Consider the following 14688-nt stretch of genomic DNA (forward strand, 5'->3'; position numbering starts at 1 on the left):
CGTCTGGAATTCATAGACTCATTAGTCGGTATTAGTCTATAACTCACCTATAGAAGCTCTTCTCCAACACAGAGAGTGATCGGCTTTTGAATCGGTTGCCGATAACATATTCTTTTCACATCAATGTCCCATATTATTGCAAAAACATGATATGAGGCATCATATCTGTTCCTGGAACTCCAAGAACATGACATGAGGCACCATATCTGATCCTGAAACTCCGAAACAACGAACGCTACACTAACCCAACAAAAGTCAGGAGGGGCACTGTAAATATATTATTGTCTGTACATAGAACCGCCAACACCTTCCTTTCCCCAATGTCTGCATAGAACTGCTACAAGCAGGTGCTGGTGTTTAACCAGCTGGCATAACCATTGTTTCTATCAATTAAAAGCAGTGTCGCACTAAGCAACCAAGGAAGTACGACAACACACAAGGTAACTTAATTATATTCCATCACTGATCAACGATGACTGACTATGCAGGCAACCTCCTTTTATTAAAATTCCTTCCAACAACCAACCAATGCAAGATGAGTCCAAATTGTTTCTACATGCAATATTTCCAACGAGCTGTCCGAACACTATTAGTGTATTTTTCTCACAAAAAATTGACACAAACCATGAAAATTAATCTGAGACAAGCAAAGGTACAATGCACAAATAATAGGTATAGTTTGGAAAGCTAAAGAGAAAAATAAGCCTGATATTGACGTTCACTAAGTAATAAATTACCTTTCTAGCAAGGGCAATCGCAAATACGTCATTGGCAATGGGATGCGCTCAGTAATAGAAGAACCGATAAATTTTATGAAGCAAAGACATCATTGACAATGGATGTATGCTAACTAACAAATGGATAAAATGTGCAACTAATGGAACGACATTGTCACAAGATTCATTGAAGAATGAAATAACTATATACTCATCACTGCAGAACTCCACTGTCTCAGTCTTAAAAAGATCATCATCGCACCATCCCCAAGCCTCAGTAGATAACATGAATGTAACAATTTATAATCATTGTACATGGAAGGATATCAGTTCTGCACACAAGAGAATAGCAAGATACGATGGACACTGGGCGAGCTTGCTCGCTGCAGCGAAGAGGGGAGCGCGGCCAAGATCCCCGCAGTGAGGAGAGGGAGTTTAGGGAAGGGGAGGGACAAGTGGAGAGAGTGCACGCCGGAGTTTAGGGTTTGGCCTATCCGGTATGGTACCTAGGGTTTCGCCGGCAGGAGGAGCGCAGGCGCACCGGCGTGAGGAGGCATCGAGCAGGCCGTACGGAGGATGGGGGAGAGGGAGTACAGAGGATGGGGGAGAGGGAGGGGACCGCCGGGCCCTACCCGCGCCGCCTGCAGCCTGCGTCGTCGGCTCGCGCCCGCCGCCGCCGCGGGAGGCAAGGGGAGAGAGGAGGAGGAGGATGACGAGGAGGAGGAGGAGGAGGAGGAGGAAGAGGCGAAGGAGGAGGAGGGCGGGCGCGGCGCGCCGCTCGAGCCCGGCGCCGTGGCCATCGCCCCTGCTGGCTTCGGGAGGACGAGGGAGGAAGCGGAGAGAGAGAGGGGGGGGACGGGAGAGCTGTTTTTTTTTTCTTTTTTACTAAGGAGAAGCGGAAGCTGATATATATATTTGCTGGCCTGGATTCTGGCGTGAAGCTGACGAAGCGGACAAGAAGCAGTAGAAGCCAACGAGAAGCATGGGAAGCTGATCCAAGAAGAATCCGTTTCAACAAATCTGGGCCACACGATCGCGGATCGAACGGTTGGAAACATTCAGGGTGACGTGGACGGTGGTTCCTTCGGGAAACCACCTCCGGCTTGTTTGGGTAAATTACAAAAGTTATACGTCGCTAGCTTTTGGAAATCGGGTAAATTTGGTCGGCCTAGTTTCATTGGAGCCTGTCCCGACCGAGTTGGCCTCCGTCCTTGGCCCAACCGATAGCCAAGCCTTGGGAAAATTTCTGTTTGGGCCTCCTCGGCTCCTCCGCCGAAACGGCCAAACTGGGCAGGGGCGGCAGCCGTAGCGAGCGCGGGGCGCGGGCAACACCTCCACAGCCGACTCTGTTTTTCGCGGCAGTGGCCCGTGGCCGCCAGCCCGCCACCGGCGCCTCCTCCTCACGCGCGGGGGCAGGGCGGGAGTGGAAGCCTCCAGCCTCCCCTACAGCTCCGGAGCACGGTAACTTGCGCACTCACACCAACCTCACCTCGGTCGTTTGTCTCTAGGCGCTGCTCGTGCAGCTAGGGTTTGCTTTTCGGCCTCTGCTCGACGCCGTTACGGGTGTTGGAGATTCCTGGCGTTGCGCCGGTCTACGCGATGGTTTGCCGAAATGATGCACTGGTTCGTCCGTTTCGCTTGGGTTGGGATTTTTTTCGTTCGGTTTTGGGGTCGGGCGTCAGTCGTTGCTTCTTGTTGTTTCATTGTTTGGACGAAAATTTGAGCTCGATCGAAATTGCAATCCTGGCTGAACTCAGTGTCAGTTTACTACAATCAGGCTTTGAGTTGTCCCAGACTCCCAGTACACTAGCAGTTGAGCACGAGATGTTCAGTCATGACAGTGTGCGGCCTCGACTGCTTCGAAGAAGACATGGAGAATTTATCGTGACCCAGATCTGTCGGTGATATTAGTACGCGACAAGGCTATGACTAATTGTGTACTACTACTAGGTCAGCGTAACTGGCGCTTTGTTGTAAACTTGTAAGGCCATCAGGCGTCCGTCCTTTTCTGACCTGTGATGAGGAACAGCTAGGCTCCGAGCCTCATGGGTATTCCACAGTGCTGTCTGTCCCTGACAAAGCCATCAGTGCACGCATGTATCGTGCGCCTTATGCAGGCCCAGTGTTTGTGATGCTGTTGTTGAACATGTAGGCAAGCATTTCATATACTTTTTCAAAAAAAAAATCCCTCTCTTGTCTCTTTGATGATTGATACTAAGTGTGTGGAAAGTAGCATGTTGTAGTGTTCTTTTTATTAAAGAAATGGCAGGAGCTCTGCCTTTCAAATAAGATAGGAAAAAGAGGTGTTTATATACAAGCAGCAAGTACACGCCCTCTAGTGGCCAAAACCAGTAAGGAACCCCCTCCTCAAAGCAATGTAGCAGCCCCTACATGAATGCTCTCATTCTTTGCTCTATATCTTCTTTGATTCTCGCAGCCACCTGCAGCACGGTTTCCATCTTGTTGTTGAATATCCTTCTATTTCTTTCTTTCCAGAGATTCCAGAAGGTGTAAATCACCAAACCATTAAATCGTCTTCGCTCCGTCTTAGGCACTTTGGCCGTGGCCTCCTCCCACCAAGGAATGATGCTCATGGGGTCAGCTTGCTGTTGCCCCAGTATCTCCATCAAAGTGCTCCCATGTGAGGATTTGGTTCCAAACCGCCTTAGCGAAGGGGCAGCATAAGCACAGATGAAGGCCAGTTTCAAGGGGCCCGTTGCATAGGGCACAGTGATGCTAGTGTGGCCAGCCCCTTTTTTGCAAGTTATCTGCCGTTAGAATTTTTTCGTGAATTGGGATCCATGTGAATGACCTTGCACTTGTTTTCTGCATGTGCTTTCCAAATTTGGTCCCTACTGAAACCTAGCAAATGAGCCTTTGAATTGTATCCGGTATGATGAACGAGTGGAGTAAATGCCATCCGGAGTCCAATTCCAGGTGATAGTGTCCGGAACGCCCTGGATTAGCTGCACATCCTAGAATCCTTATCCAGAGCGAGATAAACTCCTCAATGTGGGTGGCGGAGGCGATATGCCCTCTCAAGGAGAGTATCCAATTGTTGTTCCAGTAGTTCCTGTTGCACTGATCTATTTTTCCTTCTGGCAAGCTGGAAGAGATTAGGGGCTAAATACCTGGGCGCTTGTCCCTCCAACCAGTTATTGTGCCAGAATCGAGCTTTTGCGCCGTCCCCTAAATTGATTGTAGTTGAGGAGTTGAATAATAGACGATCTATGTCATTGCAGGGAAGATCCATTCCTACCCAAGGTTTGGAGTCTTCCATCCAATCTTGTGCTGTAATGTTCTTTCTGTTCATTAGAAGTGGAAGTCAGACTGTTCATCAGTAGCGGCAATGTGTGGCTCGATATTTGAAGAAGTAGAGAGTTCATCAAATGACATCAGATCTGTCAGTGCTAATACTATGCACAACAGGAGACTAATTTGTGTACTACTAGGTCAGCGTATCTGGCGCTTCGCACTACCAGTGCTGATGCAGTTGTGTAAGGCCATTAGGCGTCCTTTCTGACATGCGAGGAACATGTGGGATCGGACTCTCATGGGTACTCGCCACAGCTGTCTATGGCTGACAAAGTTATCAGTGCACATATGCATCATACACTTATGCAGGCCCCAGTGTTTTTTTATGCTGTTGTTGAATATGTATGTAGCACCGTAGCATTTCATATGCCTGTGCAGATTTTTATTCCTCTCTTTGAGACCAAGTGTGTGGGAACTGGGAAGTAATATGGATTGTGTTCGTTATCAAAAATAAAATGGATTGTGTTCTTTCTGTCCATTAGAACTTAGAAATGGAAGTTGGACTTCTCACTAACAGCAGTGTGGCTTGATTGATTCAAAGAAGAAATAGAGAGTTTATCAAGAAAAGTTAGAACTGTCGGTGATAAAAGTATGCAACAGGACTAATTTGTGTACACAATTCAGTAGCGGCAATGTGTGGTTCGATATTTGAAGTAGAGAGTTTATCAAATGACATCTGATCTGTCAGTGCTAATAGTGCGCAACAGGAGACTGATTTGTGTACTACTAGGTCAGCGTATCTGGCGCTTCGCACTACCAGTGCTGATGCAGTTGTGTAAGACCATTAGGCGTCCTTTCTGACATGCGAGGAACAGGTGGGATCAGACTCTCATGGGTACTCAGCCACAGCTGTCTGTGGCTGACGAAGTTATCAGTGCATATATGCATCATACGCCTATGCAGGGCAGCAGGGCCCAGTGTTTGTGATGCTGTTCTTGAATATGTATGTAGCACCGTAGCATTTCATATGCTTGTGCAGATTTTTATTCCTCTCTTTGAGACTAAGTGCGCGGGAAGTAAGTAATATGGATTGTGTCCTTTCTGTCCATTAGAACTTAGAAATGGAAGTTGGACTGCTCAGTAACGGCAGTGTGTGCCGTCGATTCATTCGAAGAAGAAACAGAGAGTTTATCAAGAAAAGTAAGATCTGTAGGTGATAATAGTATGCAACAGGACTAATTTGTGTACTAGATCGGCATTTGTGCTACTGGTAGTGACTGTAGTTTTGGAAGGCCATTAGGCATCCTTTCTGACTTGCGATAAACAGCTGGGAACTGGGATCAGACTCTCATGGATATTTTACAGCTAGAGTTGTCTTTGTCTGACAAAGTCATCAGTACTTATAGCACTTATGCTGGGCCTAGTGTCTGTAATGATGTTGTTGAATATGTAGGCTAGCATTTGGTATACTTGCAAAATTTTATCCCTCTCTTTCAGACTAATTAAGCGTACGAGAAGTGAAATCGAAGGGCTCATCCAAAAGGATGGGTTTTGTGAATTCTTATTAATTCCTGTGTGATTGTTCAGGTTATCACAGAATATCTGATATTTTCCCCATGCGTGTTTAGGTAACTCATCATATGTAAGTATAAGCCCTTTCATTCTTTTAGCTACTTGTATTGAATTTTAGGCAATAGGCTTATCTATCTTACCATAGCCCATAGGACCTTCATTATGATATCAGGGTTACCCGTCAGAGCCAAGTGACTATTCAACAAGCAGTGTGGTTGAGAGAAAAGGAAAAAAAAATGTCTACCTGATTTACATTTCAACTGGATATCTTAAGAAATATGCATTATTTCTTCTGCGGTGTACATTGCCTGTTTTTGTCCCCTGATCTTTTCGTATGAGACATGGCATTTTGAGAGGATTGTTGGGTACAAGGTTTTGAATGCAAAGAGCAACTTTTTTTGTGCAATTATTCTGCAGGATGCATTAGGGCGCGCACTTAGTAAATCATGTTTAAGTTTTAGTGTGATTTTATCTCAACTACAGTTGATGTGAATTCAGTGGTCTTGCTGGTGGGATGGTAATCCTTCTTAGTTTCTCAGCTTGTGGTATCACTCCATTTTGTTCAGCTTTTATCAAGACATTTAAAAAAAATAGAATCATTGATATGTATTTTATTTGTCTTGAAGATACTGGTTCAAGTTATCAAATTGACAATGCACCTCCATTCTCCAAGTCTGTTATTTTCTATTTTCTGTGTTTATAGCAAAACCTTACACAAGTTGTCGGTAGTACTCGACAAAGAAAATTAATTCTAGCAGTACCTGAGTCAGGCTAGGTGTACGTTTCTCTTCTGATATATATGTGCTATTGATCAACATGGGAAGTCTCACTGTACCATTTCTCTGTCTCACAAACACAAATATCCTGTGCTATTGGTATTGGGGACCAAAACTGAGGCTGTCCTCCAGGGGCGCAATTCAAGGCTGACAACTCGATGTTCCCTGAGCCCGAAGGAAACAGTACCTGTTCAATGAATTTACTTCATTTCAGATCACCACTTCATATTTTAGTTTCTGCACATTACATGGTTTCAGATTAACACTGTATACATACTGCTTTAGCCTTTTCATTTCCCACTGAGCTGTTGTTGCCACAAGCATTGTGTTCTGCTTACCCTCTGGAATCATTTCTTGGAACTGTTTGAAAGGCACTTCTGTTATGTTGCAACATTCTAAGCTGTGATCTTGTTCAGGTTATCGTAGAATATCTGATATTTTCCCCATGCGTATTTAGGTAACTCATATGTAAGTATAAGCCCTTTCATTCTTTTAGTCACTTGTATTGAATTTTAGGCTTATCTATTTTACCTTAGGACATTCATTATGATATAAAGGTGACCTGTCAGAGTCAAGTCGCTATTTAACGAGCAGTATGGTTGAGAGAAAAGGAAAAAATTGTCTACCTGATTTACATTTCAACTGAATAAGAAAAATGCATTGTTTCTTCTGTAGTGTACATTGCCTGTTTTTGTCTCCTGATCTTTTCGTATGAGAGGTGGTATTTTGAGAGGATGGTTGGGTACAAGATCTTCAATGCGAAGTGCAACTGTGTTTGTGCAATTATTCTGCAGGATACATTTGGGCATGCACTTAGTAAATCATGTTTAAGTTTTGGTGTGATTTTATCTCAGCTGCGGTTGGTGTGAATTCAGTGATCTTGCTGGTGGGATGGTAAGCCTTCTTAGTTTCTCAGCTTGTAGTATCGCTCCATCTTGTCCAGCTTTTATCAAGACGATTTTTTTTTTGAAATAAAAAGGAATCATTGATATGTTTTTGTCTGTCATGAAGAAGCTGGTTTAAGAAATATATAGGGTGTTTGGTTTGAAGAATCAAACCATTCTAGATGAGGTGATGCATCATGAGTCCGTTTCTCAAATTTGGTGAAATGACTCCATTCCATATTACTAGTACTAATTATTAACTTGTGAGGAATGAGGTGATGATGCATCAACCCATTCCATTCTGAAACCAAACAAAAAAAGTGAGGAGTGAGAAAATGGACTAACCCATTTCTCAAACCAAACACCCTACAAATTGACAACGCCCCTCCATTCTTCAAGCCTATTATTGTCTATTTTCTTGCTTTACAGCAAAGCCTTGACACAAGTTGTCGGTATTACTCGACAAAGAAAATTAATTCTAGCATTATCTGAGTCAAGCTAGGTGTACGTTTGTCTTCTGACATTTATGTGCTATTGATCAACATCTGAAGTCTCACTGTACCACTTCTCTGTCTCACAAGCACAAATATCCTGTGCTATTGGGGACCAAAAACTGAGGCTGTCCTCCAGCCTCCAGGGGCGCATTTCAAAGCTGGCAAATCGATGTTCCCTGAGCCTGAAGGAAACCGTACCTGTTCAATGGAATTACTTCATTTCAGGTCATCACTTCATAACAGTTTCTGCACATTACTTGGTTTCAGATTCAGATTGACACTGCATACATACTGCTTTAGCCTTTTCATTTCCTACTGAGCTGTTGCTGCCACAAGCATTGCATTCTGCTTACCCTCTGGAATCATTTCTTGGAACTGTTTGAAGGCACTTTTGTTATGTTGCAACATTCTAAGCTGTGATCTTGTCGCCACTACACGGCGACACGGCACTATTCCCTTCCACAGGAACATGATCACCACCTCCACACAATTCCATCGTGCTCAAGACTATGCACGTTACCACCATATGTTTCTTGTTTGAGATGTCGATGCGGTTACAGTACTATTAGTACCCCCACTGCATCTGCATGACAGCCATCACATGTTCCTGACTGCTGCAGCATTTGATGATATCATACGATCACAGATGGTCAGCTGTCGTTATCCCTCTGGATACTTCCTCCCTGTCTCCCGCTGCACGCGATGGCCCCTGCCGCAGTGGGATTCCCGGAAGGTATGCAGTGCACCAACCTTATCATCATGTTCTCTGAACCATCTGTGAGTATTTGCTGACAGGTTCGTGTCCGTTTCTCCTCCTGCCGCGCTGCATATCATAGAGTATCCTGCCACGAAATGCTCAGCTCCTCGTAGACAGCGTGTGTGGCTTTCTGTGCGTTTGGATTCTTCCCTGGGGTTCTGCTTGATCCATGCCCCCCTGCTTTGTCTGCCAGCCGGCAGGCAGGGATGGTACCTTATGCCCTTATCTTCTTTACAGCTTGAACAATGGCCGAGAGGTTGTTGTGTAGAACTCTCTCCATCGCACTTCTAACATTTAAAATTTGTTCTAAAATAAATGCACTTTAGCTATAGAATCACCTAGCTCTAGTAGTGATTTCTACTTTCTTTATCCCAAGGTACAATTATTATATATGATGGAACAACGTTTGATAGGAGTATATATATAATTTTCTGGTAACACTGATCTGCTCAACAAATTAAACAAGTGCACTTATTTTCGGAAGTAGTAGTTATTTTCTTCTACTATTTTTTTTAATGTCAAGAACCTTATGGAAATAATTTTCTTATCATAATTTGTCTCCAAGAAACGGATTTGGAAAAATAATCATGTTTTTAGCCCATTCAGATCTATTGCCGTCAGATGTGTCTTTCAGTTCTCCAGATCTGAGTTCTGAATAACCGAGCCAGTAGTGAGATAGGATGAGAGCTCCTTGATTCCCAAAACTCGATGGGATTAGATAAGGCAGAAGCTTGGTCTGAAAAAAAAACGCTGCGTTGGGACAGTATTCATTTTTATGTATAAGGGAAATGACAGGGATATGAAAAATCGCAGTGACAGGAAAGTAATTTATCTCATATACAGAGAGGGGAACCTGTGAAGAGATTTTTTTTTTTTGTTTTTGAAGGATGTGGAGAGGAAAATGACCAGCTTTAGTCAAATTTCTCATATTCTTTTTCATTTTTTTACAGCCTTCGCTCATACAAAACACAACTTGAAAAAAAAAACCAGCTAGCTAAGATTATATACACGCTTCATAGATCTTTCTCCCTCTTGGATTCAGAAACAAACATCTCTTTGTACAACACTGGAGAGCTCAAGCCACACAGCTCCTTCGTCGGCACGATCTGTGCTCTTCGATCCGTTCCCATGTGTGATGTGTCCATAGCTTCTGCCCTCTGCTTATGCATCAACGATCATCACCTGGCCTCAGAGCCCTTCATTATCCTGAGCTTCTTGCATGAAGAGATGAACATACTGCAAACAGGTAACCGAGTCACAATTAGCCTTCTGTTCACCACACATATCCTCAGATCCACAGAAAGTGACATGCTGATCTGATGATACTTACTCCCAGGGCACGTCTCCGACGAGCATGAGGTCGCCGTCCTTGTCCTCGTAGGCGATGGCGTGCTGGTGTTCGCCGCCCTCCGCAGCGGCGGCAGCGGCAGAGATGGACTTGGTGAAGAGGGCGTCCAGCGCGTCGCTGAGCTCCCTGTACCCCTTGTACATCCGGAGGTCCACCTTCCTGAGGTACGGCGCCCCGTCCATGCTCACCTTCACATACAGGCCTCCTCCCTGCTGCTGCTCGGCCTTCTTGGCCGCCGCCGCCGCCTGGAAGGTGTTCTTCCTGTACGCCCTCACCGGCGGCCATCCAACCACTTGCGCCCTAATGAAGCGAAAAGGGAAAAGGTTAGCACATGCACTCTGTCTCTTGATGCAGGGGTTTCTTCTGAAGGGATGGGGGAGCTAGGGGGGTCGCTCTTACTTTGGAGGCGCGGCGGTGTCATGGTCGAGGTCTCCGGCGGTGGCCGGGCTGGTCCCCGAGGCCTCGCTCCTGGTGTCGTCCAGCGCGCGCTTGGCCCCGACGGAGGGCGACGGCTTCTTCTGCCAGTCGTCGCTGCTGCTGGTCCCAGGCAGGCCGAGGCGGAGCTCGGTGGCGCTCAGGTTGTCGGCGTCGATCTCCATGGATCAGAAGAGAAAGGAAAGCTTGCTAGTTGCTGTGTTCTTGACTCTTGAGAGAGGAAGTAGTAGTAAGAGGAGGATGTGTAGAGCCGTAGAGTAGAAGGTGAGGATCGAGGAGAGAAGCTTTGTGTGGAATTGAAGAGTGCCGGTGAGACAGGGAGAGCCGTGGTTATATAGGGTAGTTGCGACGGGGCTTTCGCCACCAGCGTGGCGCATTTAAATGGGCGCGTAGGCGCGTGTCCGTGTCCCGCGGCGGGGGCGGGCAGCGGGGACAAGGTGGGCCGCTGCCTGGGCCCCGGCCGACAGGTGGGGCCCGGGAGGCTTGGACGGGGGTCGTCAGTCGTGGGGGTGGCGTGGAGATTCCTTGCCGGGCCTGGGACGGTTGGGGCCGGGAGGCAGGCAGGCAGCCCATGTGGTGCGCGGCCGCGCGGGGCCCACCTGCCTGCGGGCCAAGAGGGCGTGTGACGGTGTGAGTGGGTCGGGTGGCCAACCGGCGGTGCACACGTGTTTAGCGGGGCGCGCAGGGCTCCGCGCGCGCGTGTGCAACGGATTTCGGATGGTGGGTGACTGGGTGCGGTGTTCTGTTGGAGCTTCAGTATGGTTTGGTCAAATTTGCTGTGGACGGGAAATGAGATGTGAAAATGTGGTGAGATGCTGGGAGGTTTCCCCACATGCCGACATGAGGCTGGTTTGCAACTATTTGATCTGTGGCTGGACGGTGCTGGGCATGGCAGAGCGATCAGGCTTGTCCAACCATCATTCAATACTGATTTTTTATTATTATTATGAACTTTAGCAGGAGATCTGCACTTGAAGATAACAGGATTTGTTTGGAATTAAAGGGTTTTCGTAAAACTCATACAAAAATTTCAAGAAAAAAATTGAAATGGGGAAATTTTCTTATATTTTAAACATGGCCTTACTAAAACGACCTCAAATGGCCTCAACAACGGCCTCAAACGGTTAAGCACCCAAAAAGAACGAAATACGACAGCTCCTGACGTCACAAAAGACTGCACCGAGCCCTCTACTGAAATTAAGGGCCCGGCTGGGCTCCCGCGGGCTCTGGCTCCTGCACTGTAGCGTCCTGTCGGCTCCGGTGGTGTCAGTGAGAGAGGAAAGGAGAGAGAGAGAAAAACGGCTCCGGTGAACAGTGTAGCGTCCTGTCGGCCGTCCACGAGCCGATAGGTGAACAGTGCGGGAGCCGGAGCTGTCGGAACTCTCGTTCACTGCACTAATATGAATTCAGTCAAAACTCTCGTTCACTGCTTAGTGCGTAGAATTCTCCTTTCCCATAAGGCAACCTCCTTGCGCGGCCAGAACATACATTCTTGAAAACTTGTTGATTGGCCCTGTTCGTTTCGTTGAAATTTGGCTTATGCTGAAATATTGTGAGGAAAAACAATGTTCGTTCGTTGAAAAATACTGCTGAAGTAGTGCAGCACATCTTTCAACAAACCTCACATAATGTAGATGCAGGTTTGTTGAAAATTAGAAATGACATTACTGTTCTATGGGTTCTTGCTTTGATACAACATCCCTCCAATCCGCAACAGGATTGTAAGAGGTAGGCTGAATGTGTGATGGCGGGCTAGAGTTTTTCCAAATGTACAACCCTCGCCCAAACATCAATTACAAAGGATGAATACACAAGTGAATTTATGTTTCCTAGCCTGGCTTGTTGCAACCTTTTAGGCTGCAGTTGTGGATTGTGTACCCCCCCCCCCCCCCCCCCCCCCCCCCCCCCAAAAAAAAAAAGAGCTAGTATCTAATGTAGCTAATACTACAAACAGGTGTAGCTGTAGCCAAAAAAAGCTACAGCGAAGCGCTGCCGGTTGTGTGTGCGAGAAGGCAGGAAGTTTGATGTGTGCGCTATTGCGCTCGGTTGTTTGCCTTTAAAATCTTATTGTATGGGGTTAATGTCCACGCAAAGCATGTGTATTTGCTCTTTGCTTTTGCCTTCCAAATCAAGTCACTTTGTAATTGATTACGATTCTTCTAGGTTTCATTCGATTCTATAAATAACTTTGTTAATTCACGTGATGTCATGGGTATCGAGAAAGCAAGGGAAGTTAAGAACATGTCTTTGTAGCAAAGTCTGCGTAGTTTAACTGGTTGGTTAGTGTTGGGGGCAGGCCCCACCATTGGGCACCCCATGGGGCTACAATCCGCTGCTCCATTCGCTCATTAATAGCGCAGGTAGCGTCGTGCGCAGGCGAAATAGCGGGCGCTGAGAACGTAATCGGTCTTAGCCCGACGACGCATGCAAGCATTTCGCCTAGACGAAAAGTCGGGCATGGTATGGCCGTTTTGTCAGAGCGGAATGAGGGCGGTGTAAGCCGCGTGGTATCAGGCCATGCCCTGAATCGATTCCCCTTTTCGCCTTGACGGAACTGGTGGGTCAAACCGCAAGGTCCACCCAAGCCCCGTGACTGGCTGAGCACCATTCGCCTTGGCGAGATGGACGGTGCGGCTCGGATCGGCATGGTCAGGGGCGTGGAAACGGAGCAAACTATTCGCTCATGCGAATAGGCGTTGGTAATTCGTTTGATCATTGTTGCAGGTTTTCGTCAATAAAGGGGTCACCCGCTCTCGCATGGCCGACAGCTCCTGTCCGCCTGGGGCCCACTTGGTCGGTCGGAAGGGCGACAAGAGGCGAGGCTGGTCAGGTTCTCCCGAGCCGGCGCTATCTAAGGAAGGCGGGGACTCCGATTGGTGAGCAAGCCCACGGCAACAGAGAATATTCTCCGAGCATTGTAGTAGTTGTAGGGGCAGCATTGTCTTACCAAAATGCCTACGGCATGTATAAATAGCCCCCGTGAGGGGGATGTAAAAGGGGGAGGAACAAGTTTAATAAAACCATTCATCTTGTTTCGCTTGTGCCCCGTTCTTCCCACCTTTCGAGTTTGATTTCGCTTGAGCGGCAACTGGTGTTCGAAGGCTTTGGCCTAGAAAAACAGTTCGATTTAGGCTATGTTAGTTTTAGTTGGCTGAAGTAAAAGATTAAAAATTAAACCACTTTACCTCACTTTTGTGGTTTAATGAACTAGTGCTCTTTTTGTGATGTTGACTAAATTTGAGAGATAATCTTAGGCCATTTGGTGGCTTGAGAGCTAAAGTGGTCTAAACTTTAAAGTTTAGTGGCTAAACTCTAGACGATGGGATCTAAACATGCTCTTGTTATGATAATCAAAACCTAAAAATACTAAGGCCTTGTTTAGATTGAGGTTAGGAATCAGTATTTGACACTGTAGCACTTTCGTTTGTATTTGACAATTATTGTCCAATCATGGCCTAACTAGGCTCAAAAGATTCGTCTCGTAATTTACAATCAAACTGTGTAATTAGTTATTTTTTTATCTACATTTAATAATCCATGCATGTGTCTAAAGATTTGATGTGATGGAGAGAGAGTGAAAAAACTTGCTCGCTCTCGTTCTGAGGTGGATTCGAACCACTCTGTTAGGATTTGGAGTCCAACGCGCTAAGCAAAAGAGGATTTTCAGTCCTCTGCTCTAACCAGCCAGAACCAAAAAGGAGGAGATTGGGTGACTGAACACCCACGCAATCTAAACAAGGCCTAAAGAACGTTTCTTATGTTCGGGGAGAGGGACAGAGGGTTCTCAGAGCAAGGCCACGATCCCGAGAGCTTTGAGCTAGGACTAGGAGTATGGTTGATGAAGGATCTCTTATTCTCTTTTTGACACACCTGAGATGTTTTTCCCACCATCGGTGGGGTGATGTCACGGCACGCGTGCGTGTGTGCACACGGCACGACTGTTCCGTCAAGTGAAAGCATGTGTGGCGCCTCTTTGTGTGTTGCCGCGCGCCGTGGCTGGCGCATGGGAATCACGGACCTCGATCGCGGTCAGCCGTGTGTCTGCGTCAGCGTCCACGCTCGTTTGAGAGGGAAGGAAGGATAGGAATGTGCCCGGCAACGGCAAGGCAGTACGTACGGGTACGGGCGAGCACGCGAGCGTAAAGCGATGGGTTCGGCTGCTCTGCTCCCAATCTGTCTGTCCCGGACCCACCGAGAGGGACACTTGACAGGCAGGTTACCGGCGTCCATCAAAGGCATCAATGCAACAACCAATCAATCACCCAGGGACCCCTTTAGCCAGCCTAGCCTGTCCCGTCCCGTCCCGTGCCGTGTCCCCTCCGTCCGCGTGTGCGACTGCGAGTGCGAGCGAGCACACACGGGAGCGCTAGCTGGACGAACACGGAACAGAAACACACACGCTCCGTGCTAGGGCCGGCCGGGTGGCTACGGGACGCGTCCGTGTCCATACC

The 14688-nt window shown here is 47.0% G+C and overlaps 1 protein-coding gene across 1 annotated transcript; it reads right to left on the reverse strand.

Annotated features, from left to right (window-relative positions):
• Positions 1-9364: 9364 nt before the first annotated feature.
• Positions 9365-10551, reverse strand: LOC136541519 (auxin-responsive protein IAA24-like). The gene is made up of 3 exons (XM_066533451.1): positions 10202-10551; positions 9785-10102; positions 9365-9690 (listed from the first exon to the last, which is right to left on the reverse strand). Exons 1-3 carry the CDS (start codon positions 10399-10401, stop codon positions 9633-9635), a joined length of 576 nt encoding a protein of 191 aa, XP_066389548.1. The 5' UTR covers positions 10402-10551; the 3' UTR covers positions 9365-9632.
• Between the last annotated feature and the right edge of the window lie 4137 nt (positions 10552-14688).

This window comes from Miscanthus floridulus, chromosome 3 (genome assembly GCF_019320115.1).
Source record: "Miscanthus floridulus cultivar M001 chromosome 3, ASM1932011v1, whole genome shotgun sequence".
Classification (NCBI taxonomy): domain Eukaryota; kingdom Viridiplantae; phylum Streptophyta; class Magnoliopsida; order Poales; family Poaceae; genus Miscanthus; species Miscanthus floridulus.

What these genes read in the sequence shown, in the direction of transcription:
- LOC136541519 (XM_066533451.1), bottom strand. Translation starts at nt 10,401, where the DNA reads ATGGAGATCGACGCCGACAACCTGAGCGCCACCGAGCTCCGCCTCGGC. An exon ending in GACACCGCCGCGCCTCCAAA is followed by an intron (nt 10,103 to 10,201) that starts GTAAGAGCGACC and finishes TCGCTTCATTAG; the next exon opens with GGCGCAAGTGGTTGGATGGC. An exon ending in GTCGGAGACGTGCCCTGGGA is followed by an intron (nt 9,691 to 9,784) that starts GTAAGTATCATC and finishes ACCTGTTTGCAG; the next exon opens with TATGTTCATCTCTTCATGCA.